Genomic DNA, 14,750 nt, shown 5'->3' on the forward strand with positions numbered 1-14,750 from the left:
AACCCCAAAGAAATAACCCCCCCCCAAAAAACAGTACAGCTTGATCTAGCTGGTGCTTCCAGCCACACAAAGTATGATTTGTCCTGTGTTTTTCCAGTAAAAAAGAGGGAGTACTATTGAGAACATCCAGTGTTCTAATACATGGCTATCTCGCTTCTCTGGTGGCACTTTTCCACATTAGTACAGTATTCCTGCATAACACATAAAAATACAAATTATTCTTCTGACACTGAGCTGACAGGTTTTTCAGAGCTTTCTGAAGCCTTTAGAGGTCATCCTTCTAAACTTAAGACGGCCTTACAAATTACTTCTATTTTTTATTTAACTCTCTTTGAAGATAAGCTATTGACAAGTAAACCCCCCCAATGACTTCCTCACATCTCAGTAAAAAAGAAAAAAACAAACATCATGAACATGCATTTCTAGTGATCTGCTAAGTCTTAGAAATTTTCCAAGTGTGGTGATTAACTGTGACAGGAATTTAAGACTACTAACAGGCTTGCATTTCTTAATTAACTGTGGAAAGCCTTTTAGAAAGGCTCACAGACCACCCTGACGGCCATTAGCTTAGAAGCCATAAGTTAGCTTGAAAAGTTTACATATTAATTTGAAAGATTTACAGTAAATTATTTTTGTTGTGTTCATTTCAATGAAACAAACAAAAGAAGAGCCACCCACTCTCTCCCTTAGAGAACCCTGAAGAACTGACAAAGCCTCACAGAAAATAAAATTAACGCTATTAAAAGAATCAAAGACTCTCAAACCCAGATTGCTTACTGAGATACAGGACAGAAAGAAGGAGGTCTTTTCAGCAGGTGAAAAACTCTGAAAAGACTCCCGAATGTTAGGTTTTTTGCGATAGTTATTACGATTATCCCAACACAGAAGACTTGACTTTATACACGTGCGTACAAGCATGTATTTAGGCTGCTGTCATATCCACTACGACCGCAAAGAGGCTTAACTCTGCAAAAATAGAGAACGTGAAAGACGGGTTGGGGCTTGCAGCTGAAGCGGCAGACAAGGAAGACCGTGAACACCCCGAACCACCCCAAGAGGAGGGGCTTCCCCCCACCCCCACTTCTCCGGAGCGACATCCGACGGGCACGCCGCTCAACCCAACAAGCCAGGCGGACAGAGGGAGGGCCGCGCTCCGCCCGGTGCAGCGACTGGAGGCCGGGGGGCGGCGGCGGCCTCAGTCGAGGGGGGCGGCGGCAGGGCAGGGCAGGGCAGGGCAGGGCAGGGCAGGGCAGGGCAGGGCAGGGCCGGGCAGGGCCGGGCCGGGCCGGGCCGGGCCCGGCGGGGTGACGCGGCGCTGCGGCCGCCTCACTCACAGTAGTATGCCACCACCGGCTCGCGCTTGTCCAGCTCCTGCGCAGTTCGCAGATGGTGCTGGATGCTCTTGAACTGCGGCGGCAGCGCGGGAAGCGCCGTGGCCGCCATCACGGGGGCAGCGACGCGAAGCGGCAACAACGGGCGGCCGACAACGGCTCTCGCTCCCGAGCCGGGCGCCGGCCGCTTCCGCTTCCGGCAGGGGACGCCGGGGCGCCTGCGCGGTGGGCGGGCTGCCGCCGGTGGCCGAGCGCCCGGGAAGAGTGCCCCCTGCTGAGCGGGAGGGGCAGGGGACGGGCGGCCTCCGCGGACCTCGGTCCGCCGCAGCCGGGCAGTGCCGGGCAGGTTGGGCCGCCCGCCCGTCCGCCTATCCGCCGGGCTGTACGGCCTCACGCGTCTCCTGCGTGGCTCGACAGCGTTTGAAACGCGTCCCACAGCCGCCCTGCGGACGGGCCTGGAGACCTCGGGGCGGCCGGGGCTTCCCCGGGCTCAGCCGGGGGAACGGCAGCCTGGCCCCGGCTCTCTGGGGCCGAGCAGCGACTCCCTCCCCAGCCCTTCTCTGCCCCTTCCTTTGGCACGTCAGCCCCAAGAGCCGTGCAGACCTTTCCCCTGGAAGTAGACCTGCCAGTGAAATTCCTTTTCAGGTTGAAAAACCTTCCCCTTGGGCTGCCCAGAGGCACACCAGAGGTCTGGCAGGCCCTGCAGCGCTGAACCACACCTCTACTCCCAGGCCTCTGCCCTTCGTCCCGTAGCTGCTCGCTGGAGAAGCCTTGTGTGACCAGTGGCCTGGTTCATAGCACTTCACCAGGCTGGGCTGCTTCCCTGCAGCTGTCAGCAAGTCCACCAGCCGTGGAAAGTACATCTTGCAGGATCACCGCTTCCCAGATAACTCTTTCTCGGAGGAACCTCCGGAGATTTCTCTTTTGGCTGAGAGGGGATAAGAACAGCAAAAGAAATGGGAACTGTTGAAACAAAATGGTTTCAAATGGATTTCACAAGTTGCAATATAAATTATTTTAGTGTCTGTCATCTTCTCATTCTGATGACATAGTGAAATGTTTTTTTAATTTCTTTTAAATGGCCCTGTTGCCAAACTTCCTTCTGGTCTCAAAATGGCTGTGTGCAAGGCAGGAGAATGTCAATGCTCCAGGGCATAAGGAAAGATGCATTTTAGAGGGAGGCATGGGGTAGGAGAGGTGGCTGCATTGTCTCGTTGGTATCATGGGAGAGTGCTGAAAAGAGAACGAAAGGGAAATGATGGCTGAACAGAAGGAAGGAAGACAAGAAAGGAACAGAACAAGGAGTGGTTATAGGACTGGGATGTCGTGGTGGTGTACTAGAAGTTGGCTGGCCCAGAGCAACTATACCTTTGATGTAAAGGCAATCGCGTCACTGACTGGGTGTACTTAGCTTGTTTCGTTGAAGATGATGGAGGGAACAATTACAGCTCTTTGTTAAGTGAGAACTGAAATGGGCATGATGTCTGGCTAGAGACAAAACTGACTGCAAACGCATGAGCTGGGGATTGCTTTGAGTGCTGTCTGTGAAAATGAGGCAGGTAGAGTATGGTGGAAAACAATGAAAAAGTCAAAGAAGCACTTCTAATGTGATCCTGATGTAAGCAACAAAAATACTTCCTACTGTGTTCTGGGAGACAGGACTTCATACGTGCTGTGTAAAGAAATCAAATTGAATCAAAGAATCCCCAATATAATTCGTTTCATAATGGAAAAAAAGCCTTCAGGATCATCTCGAATATTTGCTAAGTATTTGAGCTAAAATCAGTGCAACACTGAGAAACGCATGCAGGCATGTTATAAATCTCAGAGGGAGTAAGGGTGGAAGGAAGCTGATAGAAAGCAATGTAAATGAGGGTAAAAGTGGTGGGAGTTTGGAAGACTAGGAGAAAGAAAAGTTTAGAGACACTTGAGAATACAATGAGTGCCAGGAAAACAAATGGCAAATATAAGAAAGAGAAGTGTTGACAGCCATGGGGAAATGGTTTCTTTACATGGACATAATATCTCTGTCAACGTGTTCCAGAAACTAATGATGGAATCAGTCACAGGAAACGTTTGCACTAAAAGGCAATGACGCATGTTTTGTTTTTAAACAAAAAACAAAATGAGGAATTTGACAATTTTAATTTCACAGGAAATGCAGAAAAAATCTGCGTGGTATCTCATTTGGAAGAAGAACACATTTTGATGCGTTCCAGATGCTGACCACCAAGGGAAAGGGCAATCCAGCTCCTAGAGCCCCCCACCCTGGGGTCCTCAGGCAGTCCTGTGCCAGTCCTGGCTCTGCAAGGCTCTTGACAGTAACAGGGAAGTACCCTGAGGGGATGGGGGTTTTGGCACTCGTCTGACCTTTCTGAAGTGTTTTGAAATCCACAGAAGAACAACAAGAAGCAATGGAAATACTAAGCACTAGGGAAAATACTGACAGGGTTGTGATGAAGTTGTTATTATACAAACATCTGATTGTGATCTGAGTACAATTGGTCACAACTGTACCTAGCACATGGAAGTAAACTATTTAGTTTTAATATATATATTGTATTTTGTTTATAAATAAAAAGATTTTTTTACCTGAGATTAAAGGTTTAAATTGCAAAGAATAATTCCAGATGGATACCAACGTATACAACAAAAATTAAGCATTTTTTTTGGAACATGGTATATTATGCAAACAAGAAGTTAGCACACTGATTCTTACTCCACTTGTAATGCTTGCAAATATCAAATAACTAGTTGAATATTGTACAGATCTGACAGTGTTGACTGGACATATATTTAAGACAACATATAACTTATTTCTGTAGGGAGAAAATAACATTAATGCTTTAATACAGTGAATGTGTTGAAATTTATGATCTTGTTCTTGATCAGCATATTAAAAAAAATCACACATCTAGTTGTGACCCACTTTGATTTAAATGGCCTAGAAGCAATCAAATCCAAGACAACTAAATAATGCAATTCCATTTATGTAACAAGGACTACTTTTGTGTTTGAGGATTACAAGGCTCTTACAGGCTAACCTTGTTTGCGACTGCTTCACTAACAGCTAGTGCTAAAAGATTTTATAGTAATTTTTCCAGAATTTTCCAAATATTCCTGAAAGGACCCAAATGCTGTCACCGGGATCTCAACTTTATAAGCTTTTATGCTGAATGTTGCCTATACTGTGTTTTTTCAGATAAGTTAAACTTAATTCAAGAAGCAAAGATGTTCTTCCCTTCAGTGTTACAGGCCTCAAATTGTGTCCAAAGATGCTGGCCAATTCCTTTTGACTTTGCTGGTTCCTGGGTCACTGTTAACTGGTAATGAGGCTGAGTCTCTTGTTTCACTGAGATACCAAACAGAATTTGTTCAATTCAGTAGCTGTAGAAAATGATGGAAGAGGAAGAGGAAGAAAACCTTCTATTTTTTATTTTCCTAGAAATTGAGGGTATTTGAAAAACAAATGGAAAATAGCTAATTGTATATGATTGCTATTTGTACATATTTTATACAGGAAACTACCTCCACCTCTCTTTCCCATTCTGAAATCTGTTTTTTTTTGTTTGTTTGTTTGTTTTTTTCACATTACTTCACTTCAGCACCAGGAATGAAATCACTTCTAAGTTTAGGATATCTGTGAGTCCTTAGGAAGAAACTATCGCACGCAAAAACATCTGGTACCTATATAAAGTTCAAGTCATAACCCATCCAAATACACTTATTACATGGAATAATTTTAGTATGCAGACATATTTTTAACTGTTATTCTAGCAACTTTAGTCAGAGCAATAAGAAGCTAGATGTGACACACATGGCAAAAAACTCTGTGGGCCCAATTCTGCAGTCACACATAAACAAAACTCTCACTGAAGTCAAGGCATGACTGGACCCAGAAGAGGCTTTTCTCTGATACTTTCTTTTGACACTTCTAAGCCTCTTATGCAAAACTAAGTCATAAAGCCCTTTTACTCCTTCAAAATGTGATCATACAAAATTGGTAAAAATCTACATCATAAGCCAAAACATAAAGAGGGTAAGGCATTCCAGTCAGCACAAAGAATTCCATGACAGTCTTTCACTTTTAAAAGGAGATTCTCAGCTAGCAGATGACACTAGCTGGACTGCTGCAAAGTAAGCTGATATCGATGGATATATTGTCACCTCAGCCTAACCAGGAGTCTCTGCCCCTGGGGTCTGGGATGTGGGTTGCAATGGTGGCACTGCTTGGGAAAATGTTTGAACACTTTCTGGTACCCAGAGATTATCCACCATGACTGCTTAATTCTCATGCCATAGAAACAAGTAAGAAATTTGGAATAGTTTTTCCTGGCGGGTCAGTAACCTTACTAGCTCCAATTGCATGTGTTCAGAAAAGCTGTGAATAAAAATACATATATAAATAACCTCCTCCTCACACACAGACACTTCTCTGGCAGCAAAACTATTGTATGTGGCAGGTCAAGAAAACACGTTGCTCTTGTGAATCTTATTGCCTTTGGTCTTTTCATGGAAACAAAGATTATGCACATAATGCGGTGGTTTTTAGATGAGGACTGAGTGTCAGATGGCTACTCTGCAGCAGTAATCATGAATGTGGTTCTCTTCTGCAATACTGCATAGAGGATGGGCGATGGTTTTTGTTATAGCTTCAAATCGTTGTTAGAAAACTGCAGGTTATCAGGGTGGTAAATGACTAGGAGTGATTGACATCACTGAGTTTTTAAGAAACCTAGCCTTCTACATGAGATCTCAAAAATTTCAGCAACACCCAAGACCACTGTAATCACAGTAAATGTGTACATTGCAATAAGAAAAATTGTCTTTTCAAAGTGCTCTGGCACCAGGCACCGGGTAATGTTAAACTTTTTTTCAAGTGCTCCCACATCAGACATGTAGATTGCATTCACTTTGAAACCAAAGAGCTGAATCTGAGGCCAAAAAGCCACAGCTTCAAGGATAATCCTTAAGAAAACAGAGAAGATATAAAAAAGTGTAGAATGACTTTTGGAGGATATGTTCCTGTTCAGTGCTCTTACATGCAGCATAAAGGTGAAAAAAGGCTCCGGGTTACAGTAATCACAAGCTGTAATGCCCAGAATACCTAAAATGTGGCAGAAACATAGTTGTCAGATCATTCACTACTCCATCTGGACAGCTAAAATGCGCACATTTTGGAACACTTTGCAAGTCTGTTTTTAATATATATCAAGTGTATAAACACTTAGATGACAATAAAGGTAAAAATCACTGTTATGTTTTAATTTGAAAAGTTCAGCTGTTTTGTGAAACATGAGGGTTGTTGTTATGAAAGACAGAAAGCACAACTCCATATATAGTCACAGATAAAAGGTTATTAAAAGGAAAATATTAATGGAAAAGTGAAGTGATAATTAGCCCAGTCAGTTACTAGTTCTTATATGGAAAAATTATGTTTAATTTTTGCAGTTTATTTTCTTAACATTGGATTTCTACAATAAAAGAAGAGAATTGCCTGAGGAGTTACAGGCCTGAACTGGTCGTAACAGGAAAGATTAACCTCTCTCTTGTCTGGGTCACAGCTGAAATGCAAGGCCTCATTTCTATAAACAGCAAAGCCCAAAACACCAAGGAAAAACTTATGAACTGAGCCAAAGAGAAGAGTATGGAATTGGCCAATTACCGTTGGTGGTCTGAGCTGCAAATCACAGGGTTATTCAACATGAAAACAAAAATGAACAGCATTATCATTGGAGGCCTACTTGCTCTTTTTCATTATCCAAAATATTTATTTTATTCTACTTGTTTTAAAAGGACTTGCTCTCTTTCATTATCCAAAATATTTATTTTATTCTACTTGTTTTAAAAGGACTTGCTCTTTTTCATTATCCAAAATATTTATTTTATTCTACTTGTTTTAAAAGGACTTGCTCTCTTTCATTATCCAAAATATTTATTTTATTCTACTTGTTTTAAAAGGAGTTTGCCTATGAAGGCTGCAGTAGCTTCCTAACAAAATAATGGCTTAGAACACTTTATTGTGTTGCTAGTAATTTTATATAAAAATTCGTTTGTCTAGCACTTATCAGTTAATTTATTTCACTGCCTTTATCTGTATCCTGCTGTTGCAAGATGCACCAGACGGAGCTGAACGCTTGGACCGCAAGTCCATTCATTTTGCTGTTGTATCGATTTACATGATGTCAGGCGATGGCTAAATAAGGACCGCTGCACCGTCAGCAAACCTGACGATACTTATTCTTGAAAATTAAATTTCAGCTTCCCCAAAGGGGCATTTCTAGCACCCAGGCAGGCCTGTTTCGGCGGGCGTCGCGTCCCGCCCGGGAAGCCCGGCTGCTGGCCGGCCCGGGAAGGAAGACACCCGGCCCCGCTGCTCAGTCCTCGGCGGACGGAGGACGTGGCGCGGCTCCCTCGCGGTTTGGGGCCGGGCCCCTCGCTGCCGGCTCCCGCCTCGGGCCCCGGGTCGGCCCCGGTGTACTCGCACATCCCTCCCCGAAGCTCGGCACGTGGTGGGGGGCACGTCTGGGGAAGGCGCCCTGTGCGGGCCCCGCCCCGCCTCGCTCCGTCCTTTGTCCCCGGGCGGGCGCCGGCCCCCGGGCAGCGAGCGGGCGCAGCAAAAGCGGGGCCCCCCGGCGCCGGACGGTAACCCCCGGCCAGCACCGCCAGCCGCGCCGGCCGCCACCGCCGCACCGCTGCCGGCTGCTCCCCTGCCCCTGCCCCTGCCCCTGCCCCTGCCCCGCCGCCGTACGCCGGCCTTTCACCCCCGCCTCGGGGTACGCGCTGTGCCGACCGCCGCCCCAGCCCGGACCGACAGCGGGGCTCCCCCGCGCTGCCTCTCTCCCGCCCCGGTCCCCGTCCCCGTCCCGGTCCCGGTCCGCAGCAGCCGCAGCCCCGGCGCCGCCGGCGGGAGGAGCTGGGACCCCGTGAGCCGGGGAGGGGGCAGCGGCAACCTCCTGGGCTGCTGACGGGTTCGGCTTACACCATCTAGAGCTTAACAACTTACTTTTAACTAAGTCCAATAAAAAGTAAGGATGCAACCGAACTTGGAAGCTGTAGGTCCACGACTCTGAATTCCTAGAAATAACAGCAATTGAATTAAAACAAATAATATTAACCAATCCAATATTGCTACAAATAACCTAATGGCGGCAATGGCTATTAATAACTTGCCAGAGTATATGCGCAGTTGAACGGACTCCAGAGGAGCCATGCATGGGAGCTCATGCGTGCGCCAGGCACTCCTGGTGGTAAACAGCCACCGGGACAGACCTCAACGCCTTGGTTTGAACCTAGCGGGAGTTTTATGAGAAGGTGGAGAGAGGAAGGATGGAGATGGGAAACCAGAGGAGGGGAAGAGGTAGCTCGTCGTTCAGTCACTGGTGCGCAGTAGCTTCTCTGGCATTCTGAAGAGGATGCTCAGGGAAGTGAAATCCAGCCGCCAAATCCAAAGAGAAGCGTTTACTCTTGTGCATCTAAAGTCATGAGCGAGCCTCCCTTGTAATTGTTGCAGCGTGACTTTAAGCTGATGCAACAAGAGGTATTGCCCCCTCTGTGGTGTATGCTCACACGCACAGAAACATAGGCAGGAGGAGGGAAGGGATGGGAATCGGGGTTCATTTTTACGTGTGGGTTTGGCTGCTGTGGCTCTAAAAGGTACCACAATGACTATATCCATGGCATGGTTAGAATAACTGTTGTAAGGACATCGGAACACCCTTTGTAAGGGGAACCTGTCCTACATCTGCTGAAGCAGCTAGATAACGAAGAAGGTGAAAAGCGCTTCAATAAGCGTGTGTTATTTACTACAGCTCCTTTTTCAGGCAGTTAATTAAATGTCTATTTATCTCCTAGAGAACTGTAAAAGGTGCTGTACTAGTAGCACTGAGACTGGGTTTCTAAACTTTTTTTAATGCAATCTGCTGCTCCGCTGCATAGAGAGAATGCTGAGATTTGTATATATTGAATGAACTAAAAGCAATAATATCTCACAGTGGTATGTGATCTGCAATAAAATACTGTGGTTCTCAGGATGTGTGACTAACCATCACAAAAATGCAATAATTGTGATTACAGTGAATTGTTTTTCTTCTGTTCATAATACATATGGAGCTTAATTATCATCCAAAAGCAATATTTCATGTTCCCACAATACTCTAAAATTATTAAATTATCTCAGCATGCTGGACAGATGTTTAATACCAGTGATATTTTAATAATTTAATTCTTTTAAAATGTGTATTGCTATTGAAAACATACTGTTGAATGTACTTCAAAGAATACTTTTATTTGTATTTCTTATGATCTCTTTAAGCAGAAATGTTTAAAAAAGCAATAATGGAAAAACTGAAAAACTAGTTTCTAAATTGAGATAGATCTTTCAATGCTTTTTATTATGCTTGGTGTAGTAGCAATTATTTTTGCATTAATCGATGAACATGAACCCACAATAATAATAAAGTTTGGTCAGGAAGCATTTGATTTTGGTCTAGAGAGAAACAATATTTAAGAACACATTTAAGGTAAAAAGCTGCACTATACAAATGTTACTTTGTATCTTTTTATTGTTAGGTGGGGATAACATAATTGCTTACCTGACTGGCTTGTCTAATCTAACACAATCAAGTCATTCTCTGTATGACCTCAGGAACATTATGGAAACTTGAATTTATGTCCTGTGATGAAGATGCTAAAAGAAGTGTTAGCTGGCCATGTTCTGCTTTAGTTCTGGGAACTCATAAGGAATACAGCTGCATTGAAATAAAAAATGAGTTCTGGAGAGGCTGTCAAATAAACCCAATACAAACCCCATGGGTGTCTGTGCTCAAACCCACTGAATATGATGAATGGGCCCACAATAAAACTGTTGGTTTCTTTGAAGTGGCTCAATACATGCCATTTGAGCTGAAGCACAGGAAGCCCATTATCTACCCACTAGGAGGAACTAAGAGCAATGTTTTTCTTTTGTCATGTGTGTTCAATAATGTGCTTCATAACACCACATTAAGAGGGTGACTTGAGATGGGAGTAGAGTAAGCTGGCATTGTGCAGTTCCGAATGCAGTCTGCTAAGGCAGCTCAAGCCATTCCTTGGGACTTGACAGAAAATCATTATTTGCTTTGAAACTGCAGGAGCAGCTGTCTGTTGGTTGTCTATCATGCACAAATGGGATGGGAAATGTTGATTACACACTTGGTTCTAAGTGGGTCCTAAGCCTGGCTTTCAGCTCAAGGTTGCAACTCAGCAGTGTGCTCTGTAACCTTTTAATGAGTTGAAGTCCTACTGAATAATCACAGTTAAACAAATGGAAACTAAATGCATGCATAAAGCTGCACTTGCGCTTAGAGGGATGAATTGCGTGTTTAACATTAAGCACCCAGTTCATAGCTTTATGTGTGTGGTTAAATGTAACGGCACCTATTATCCTTGTGCCATGAAAAAATGGCACCATGAAAATGGCACAAAATGAAACGGCACAAAAACTGAACTGGTATCAGTAAGATAGGTTTTTGTCTGCCAAAAGAGAACTTGCGTGCCTAAGTCTTGGAGAACAGCCTCTTCTGCCAGCTTTCCAGCTTTGCCTAGTGCTGGAAGCACCTGAATTTCCATTTTGGTTTGCAGAGTTCCCCACATTGAAGCTTAGGCCCAGTGGAGGCCTCTGCTAGCTGCAGACTGGTGCCTCCACCGCAATTCGGACCTGAGATGGAGGTTGCCTCACCTTCAGCTAGGGCAAGAGGCTTAGGATGCAGGTAAGTTCCTCAGATCCTCCTGCCTGCCTGCTGATTTATGTTTTAGCATGAAGAGTAGCAGGCAGGATGCAAAGTCTGGGGGTTGAGAAGGAGGGACTAAGGAGAGTCTGGGTTGATTGCACAGGGGTATGGGCTCAGCCATGGCGCTCAGTCTGGGGAGATGTGTGTCATACATAAAGCTTCTTCCTCACTTTTTTCAGTTAATGGAAAGTCTGTTTATCTAAAAAGCATATCTTGAAAATTTAAGAAATAGGCATGATGAATCACTCTAGCATTCTTTTCTACAGTCATCGTGTCCAGTCATGCAGACCTAACAAAGAGGAATTTCCATATTGGTGTTTGTTGCAGCTTTGCCAGTCCTGGGAGGCCACAAACTACTGCTTGCAGCCCAGTGCTCCAAGGACATAGTACTGCTGGCAGACACAGCTTGGCTCCGACCACAGAGTGTAGCTACTTCTGCTATCTGGAGTCCTGAAGGGGAAAGGGCTGCATGGCATACATCAGACATCTTTTCTACTAGTTAGCTGCTTCTTAGAGCTTATCCTTGAGCAGCCATATTTGAACTCAGCATTTCTCTTTTGAACATATCTAGTTTGCTAGCTTATGCCATTTGTGACATTCTTTACACAAACCTTTTTACACAAATACACAAAAACAATTCTTCTTTTTAGAATAATTCTTCTCATATCATTTGCCCCAGGGAATGCACTGGCATTGCTTATGAGATGATTAACTTTCAGGGCTATTTTACTAGTGAAAGAGTTGTAGAGATTTTGTGTTGAGATGTCTAATCTTAGAATTTGGGGTCTGGCCTTAGAGATGTGGCCTTAGAAACTGAACATTTCTCCTCCTTGGAGGCTCCACAACACAGAGTGTTTCATACCTAGGTGGAGAGCCCTTGTCTCCATCCTTACTCCAACTCTGCCTATTCTTCCCAGCTGCTTCTTGGACCTACTTCCAGCTACCCACATAGTAGCAGCAGCAAACTCTGTTATCTATGCTGAAACCTGGGGACAGGGGAAGTGTTCTGTTTCTGTATCCTGTTGTCCTTTAAATAGAGCCCCTGACTCAAGAAGCTGAAAGGTAATGGAAGTCTCTGCCAAAAAACCCCTCCATCAAATTAAGAAAGCCTGCATTCAAGTAACAAGAAAGAAGACATGACTTACTTAAGGTTATTGTTCATCTGACTGTCTGGGAGAAGTCACTCTCTGCTACAATGCATGTCCACTTTTTCCAGCTGTATCTGCTGGTCTAATGCGTGATACCACAAAAATGTCTCTGAGGTTTGGTTGCTAATGCTCAGTGTTTAAAATCAAATAGAATTTGTTCCTTGTTTGTTGCCTTGTTTCTTTTTAATGAATGACTGATGCTCGGGCCTTCAAACATGATCAATTCCAGGGTTGCATTCAAACACAGTTCTCATTTAGTTTGCAGGCATGCATACTTAATTAAAGGCTACTTACTGCAGGTAGTTTTGGTGGCAGGTATGCTTGGGTCTTCTTGGGACTACACAAAGTTTGTTGTGATGTGCCAATCTGGAATTAGCCCTGGAATTATCAAGCACCTTGAGCTGCACAAACACGTGAAAGGAGCATTTTTCCTTGTTAGAAGCAGTTCTCTGTAGAGGGCGTTTGTGAGATGTGTGGAGTTCCTCATTCCTGCACAGACTGGTATTGCATCCCCACGTTTGGGAATTACTGATGAAGCAGATTTGCCTCCCACGTTTCCGAGTTGTTGCAGTCCCTGCCCTGTGGTGCTGCACTCCCAGATACGCTCTGTCTGTGCTGGCTGATTTCAGCCTATGCACAGTTTCTTTCCCGCTGCGGAGACTTACCTGTGGTGCTCACTCTCTCTTCTTTGCTCTTGTGCTAAGTACTGTGTCACAGCTGCACAATGATGTTGTCCCTAGACTATAATCTGAAATAACATCCAAAGAGTCGGATGGATTCTTTTGCCTGAAAAGAGAATGATGAACAGTGTGTATGCGGGGATCTGAATTCCGGCTGGTTTATGTCAGGGTCTGTGGATGTTTTCCCTCTCCTTTTTGCCTCTGCAGGAAACTCTATTTGTGCTCTTTGAGTATATTCCGTTGTCTTTACACAGACATCCATGGAATGACAGTAGAAGCATAACCTAACTTTCTGTTTCCTTTGAGCTGGAAACGTTCTCAGTCTCCAAAGCCTATTTCCTTGCTGTTCAGAGTTCTGAAGATATGGACTGGATAAAATCAAGTAATGACAAAAATCAGGAAGATAATTTTCCACTGAATATCTTCCTAATTCCTCAACCTTAGGAATTCCATCCTTTGGACTAAAGGACAGGTAAAAATTATTAGGATAGAAGAAATTCTCCTGGAGAGCAGCATCAGGAGTGGTGATGTTGTGCAATAAAAAGCAAGGGGTCTCACCTCTCTCCATGCAAACTGCAAGAAGTTTATGCCAATAGAAGCTTTTAAAGTGTTCTGTTGATATTCATGCAAAAAGACTCAGCTTCTTGATGTCTCAGGTAAATCAATATTAAAGATGTGTTGACTTTAAACTATTCTCCCAATGGGAATCATATCATATTGATTGATCACATATTAATGAAAGGACAATACTCTGAGGTCACAGTGTTAAGCACATACATTGGATCCAACCAATGGGAACCAAAGAGACTGATTTGTATTGTTTGCAGAAACGTGAATATTGATGGTCTTAGAAAAGTTTGTGTACACTCAGCGAAGTAGAGGGTACCAGCAATTGTGATAAAAACCCAAGCTGACAGTAAGGCTGCCTCAGAGGGAATGTAGTTGAATTTAATAGTGTGGAGGAAACTTGCTCTATAACAAGAATCACTTACAGAGGAGCTCTGTGACAATTCCTATCAGCTGCCTAGTGGTAAAGGTAAAGTCTCCAGCCTGATCGTTTCTGAGGACTAGCACTGGCTGGGTTTCCTAATAAACTAATCAGCATTAATGGTTGGTCTGGATGATCTTAAAGGTCTTTTCCAACCTAAACGATTCTATGATTCTATATGAATCAGTAATTTACAAAACTGTAACACATTTGTATATCAGGGAAGTGAGAAGGGTCACAAAGATCAATCAACAGATACAGAGAGGCATAACTATTAAGAAGCAGTAATACTTTCTGTTTGATAATCTTAGTAGAAGGTTATTTCAGATAAATCACTGATGTCTTTTAAATTTAACTCCTACACTGGACAGCTTGCCATGGACAGGCTATGTATTTACTACACGTGATGTGCTTTACTTCTGGTATTTCAGTGGTCAAACTCTTTCTCCCACTTCAGCAAGACCTCTGCGCATTCATTTGCTTTCTCCATACACCTATCATAAACCCACAGGGCTTCAAGAGATCTGTTTTAATATGAACAAGCAAGTTCACTGCAAGCTCATACATCCTCCTTTTTGAGAAGAGGAAGGGAAAGAATCAGTCGGCAGACAATGTTCCTGGCAAGTGCTGTTTTTCCTCTGCCTTAGCTCTTCATCTTGAAAACTTCAGTCCAGTAGGTCTGCCTCTCTTTCAGCATACTTGCACTGCTAGCTACATTCATAGCTTCTGTTGGAAACAGATGGAGCTGTTTGGAAAGCCTGTGCATGTGCAGACACTTGGAAGTAAAAGATATTACCTCACTGAAAAGCAAGAAACACTAGGGACAAATGCTA

The 14,750-nt window shown here is 44.0% G+C and overlaps 2 protein-coding genes across 3 annotated transcripts in view; both read right to left on the reverse strand.

The window, feature by feature from the left end:
• VTA1 (vesicle trafficking 1) overlaps positions 1-1,458 on the reverse strand; it is a 39,669-nt gene extending 38,211 nt beyond the window's left edge. For both annotated transcript variants that reach the window (XM_075707111.1, XM_075707110.1), the window contains exon 1: positions 1,335-1,458. In XM_075707111.1, coding sequence (XP_075563226.1) covers positions 1,335-1,443 — 109 coding nt within the window. In that variant the 5' untranslated portion in view covers positions 1,444-1,458. The remainder of the gene's footprint in view (positions 1-1,334) is intronic.
• Positions 1,459-6,046: 4,588 nt separating this feature from the next.
• Positions 6,047-7,023, reverse strand: GJE1 (gap junction protein epsilon 1; the record flags this gene model as incomplete). The annotated part of the gene is given in 4 exon segments (XM_075707706.1): positions 6,047-6,326; positions 6,328-6,405; positions 6,407-6,438; positions 6,829-7,023. Coding segments are annotated over 4 exon segments (585 nt in total), but the record flags the coding sequence as incomplete, so codon positions are not given.
• Positions 7,024-14,750: the final 7,727 nt, after the last annotated feature.

This window comes from Pelecanus crispus, chromosome 3 (genome assembly GCF_030463565.1).
Source record: "Pelecanus crispus isolate bPelCri1 chromosome 3, bPelCri1.pri, whole genome shotgun sequence".
NCBI classification, from domain to species: domain Eukaryota; kingdom Metazoa; phylum Chordata; class Aves; order Pelecaniformes; family Pelecanidae; genus Pelecanus; species Pelecanus crispus.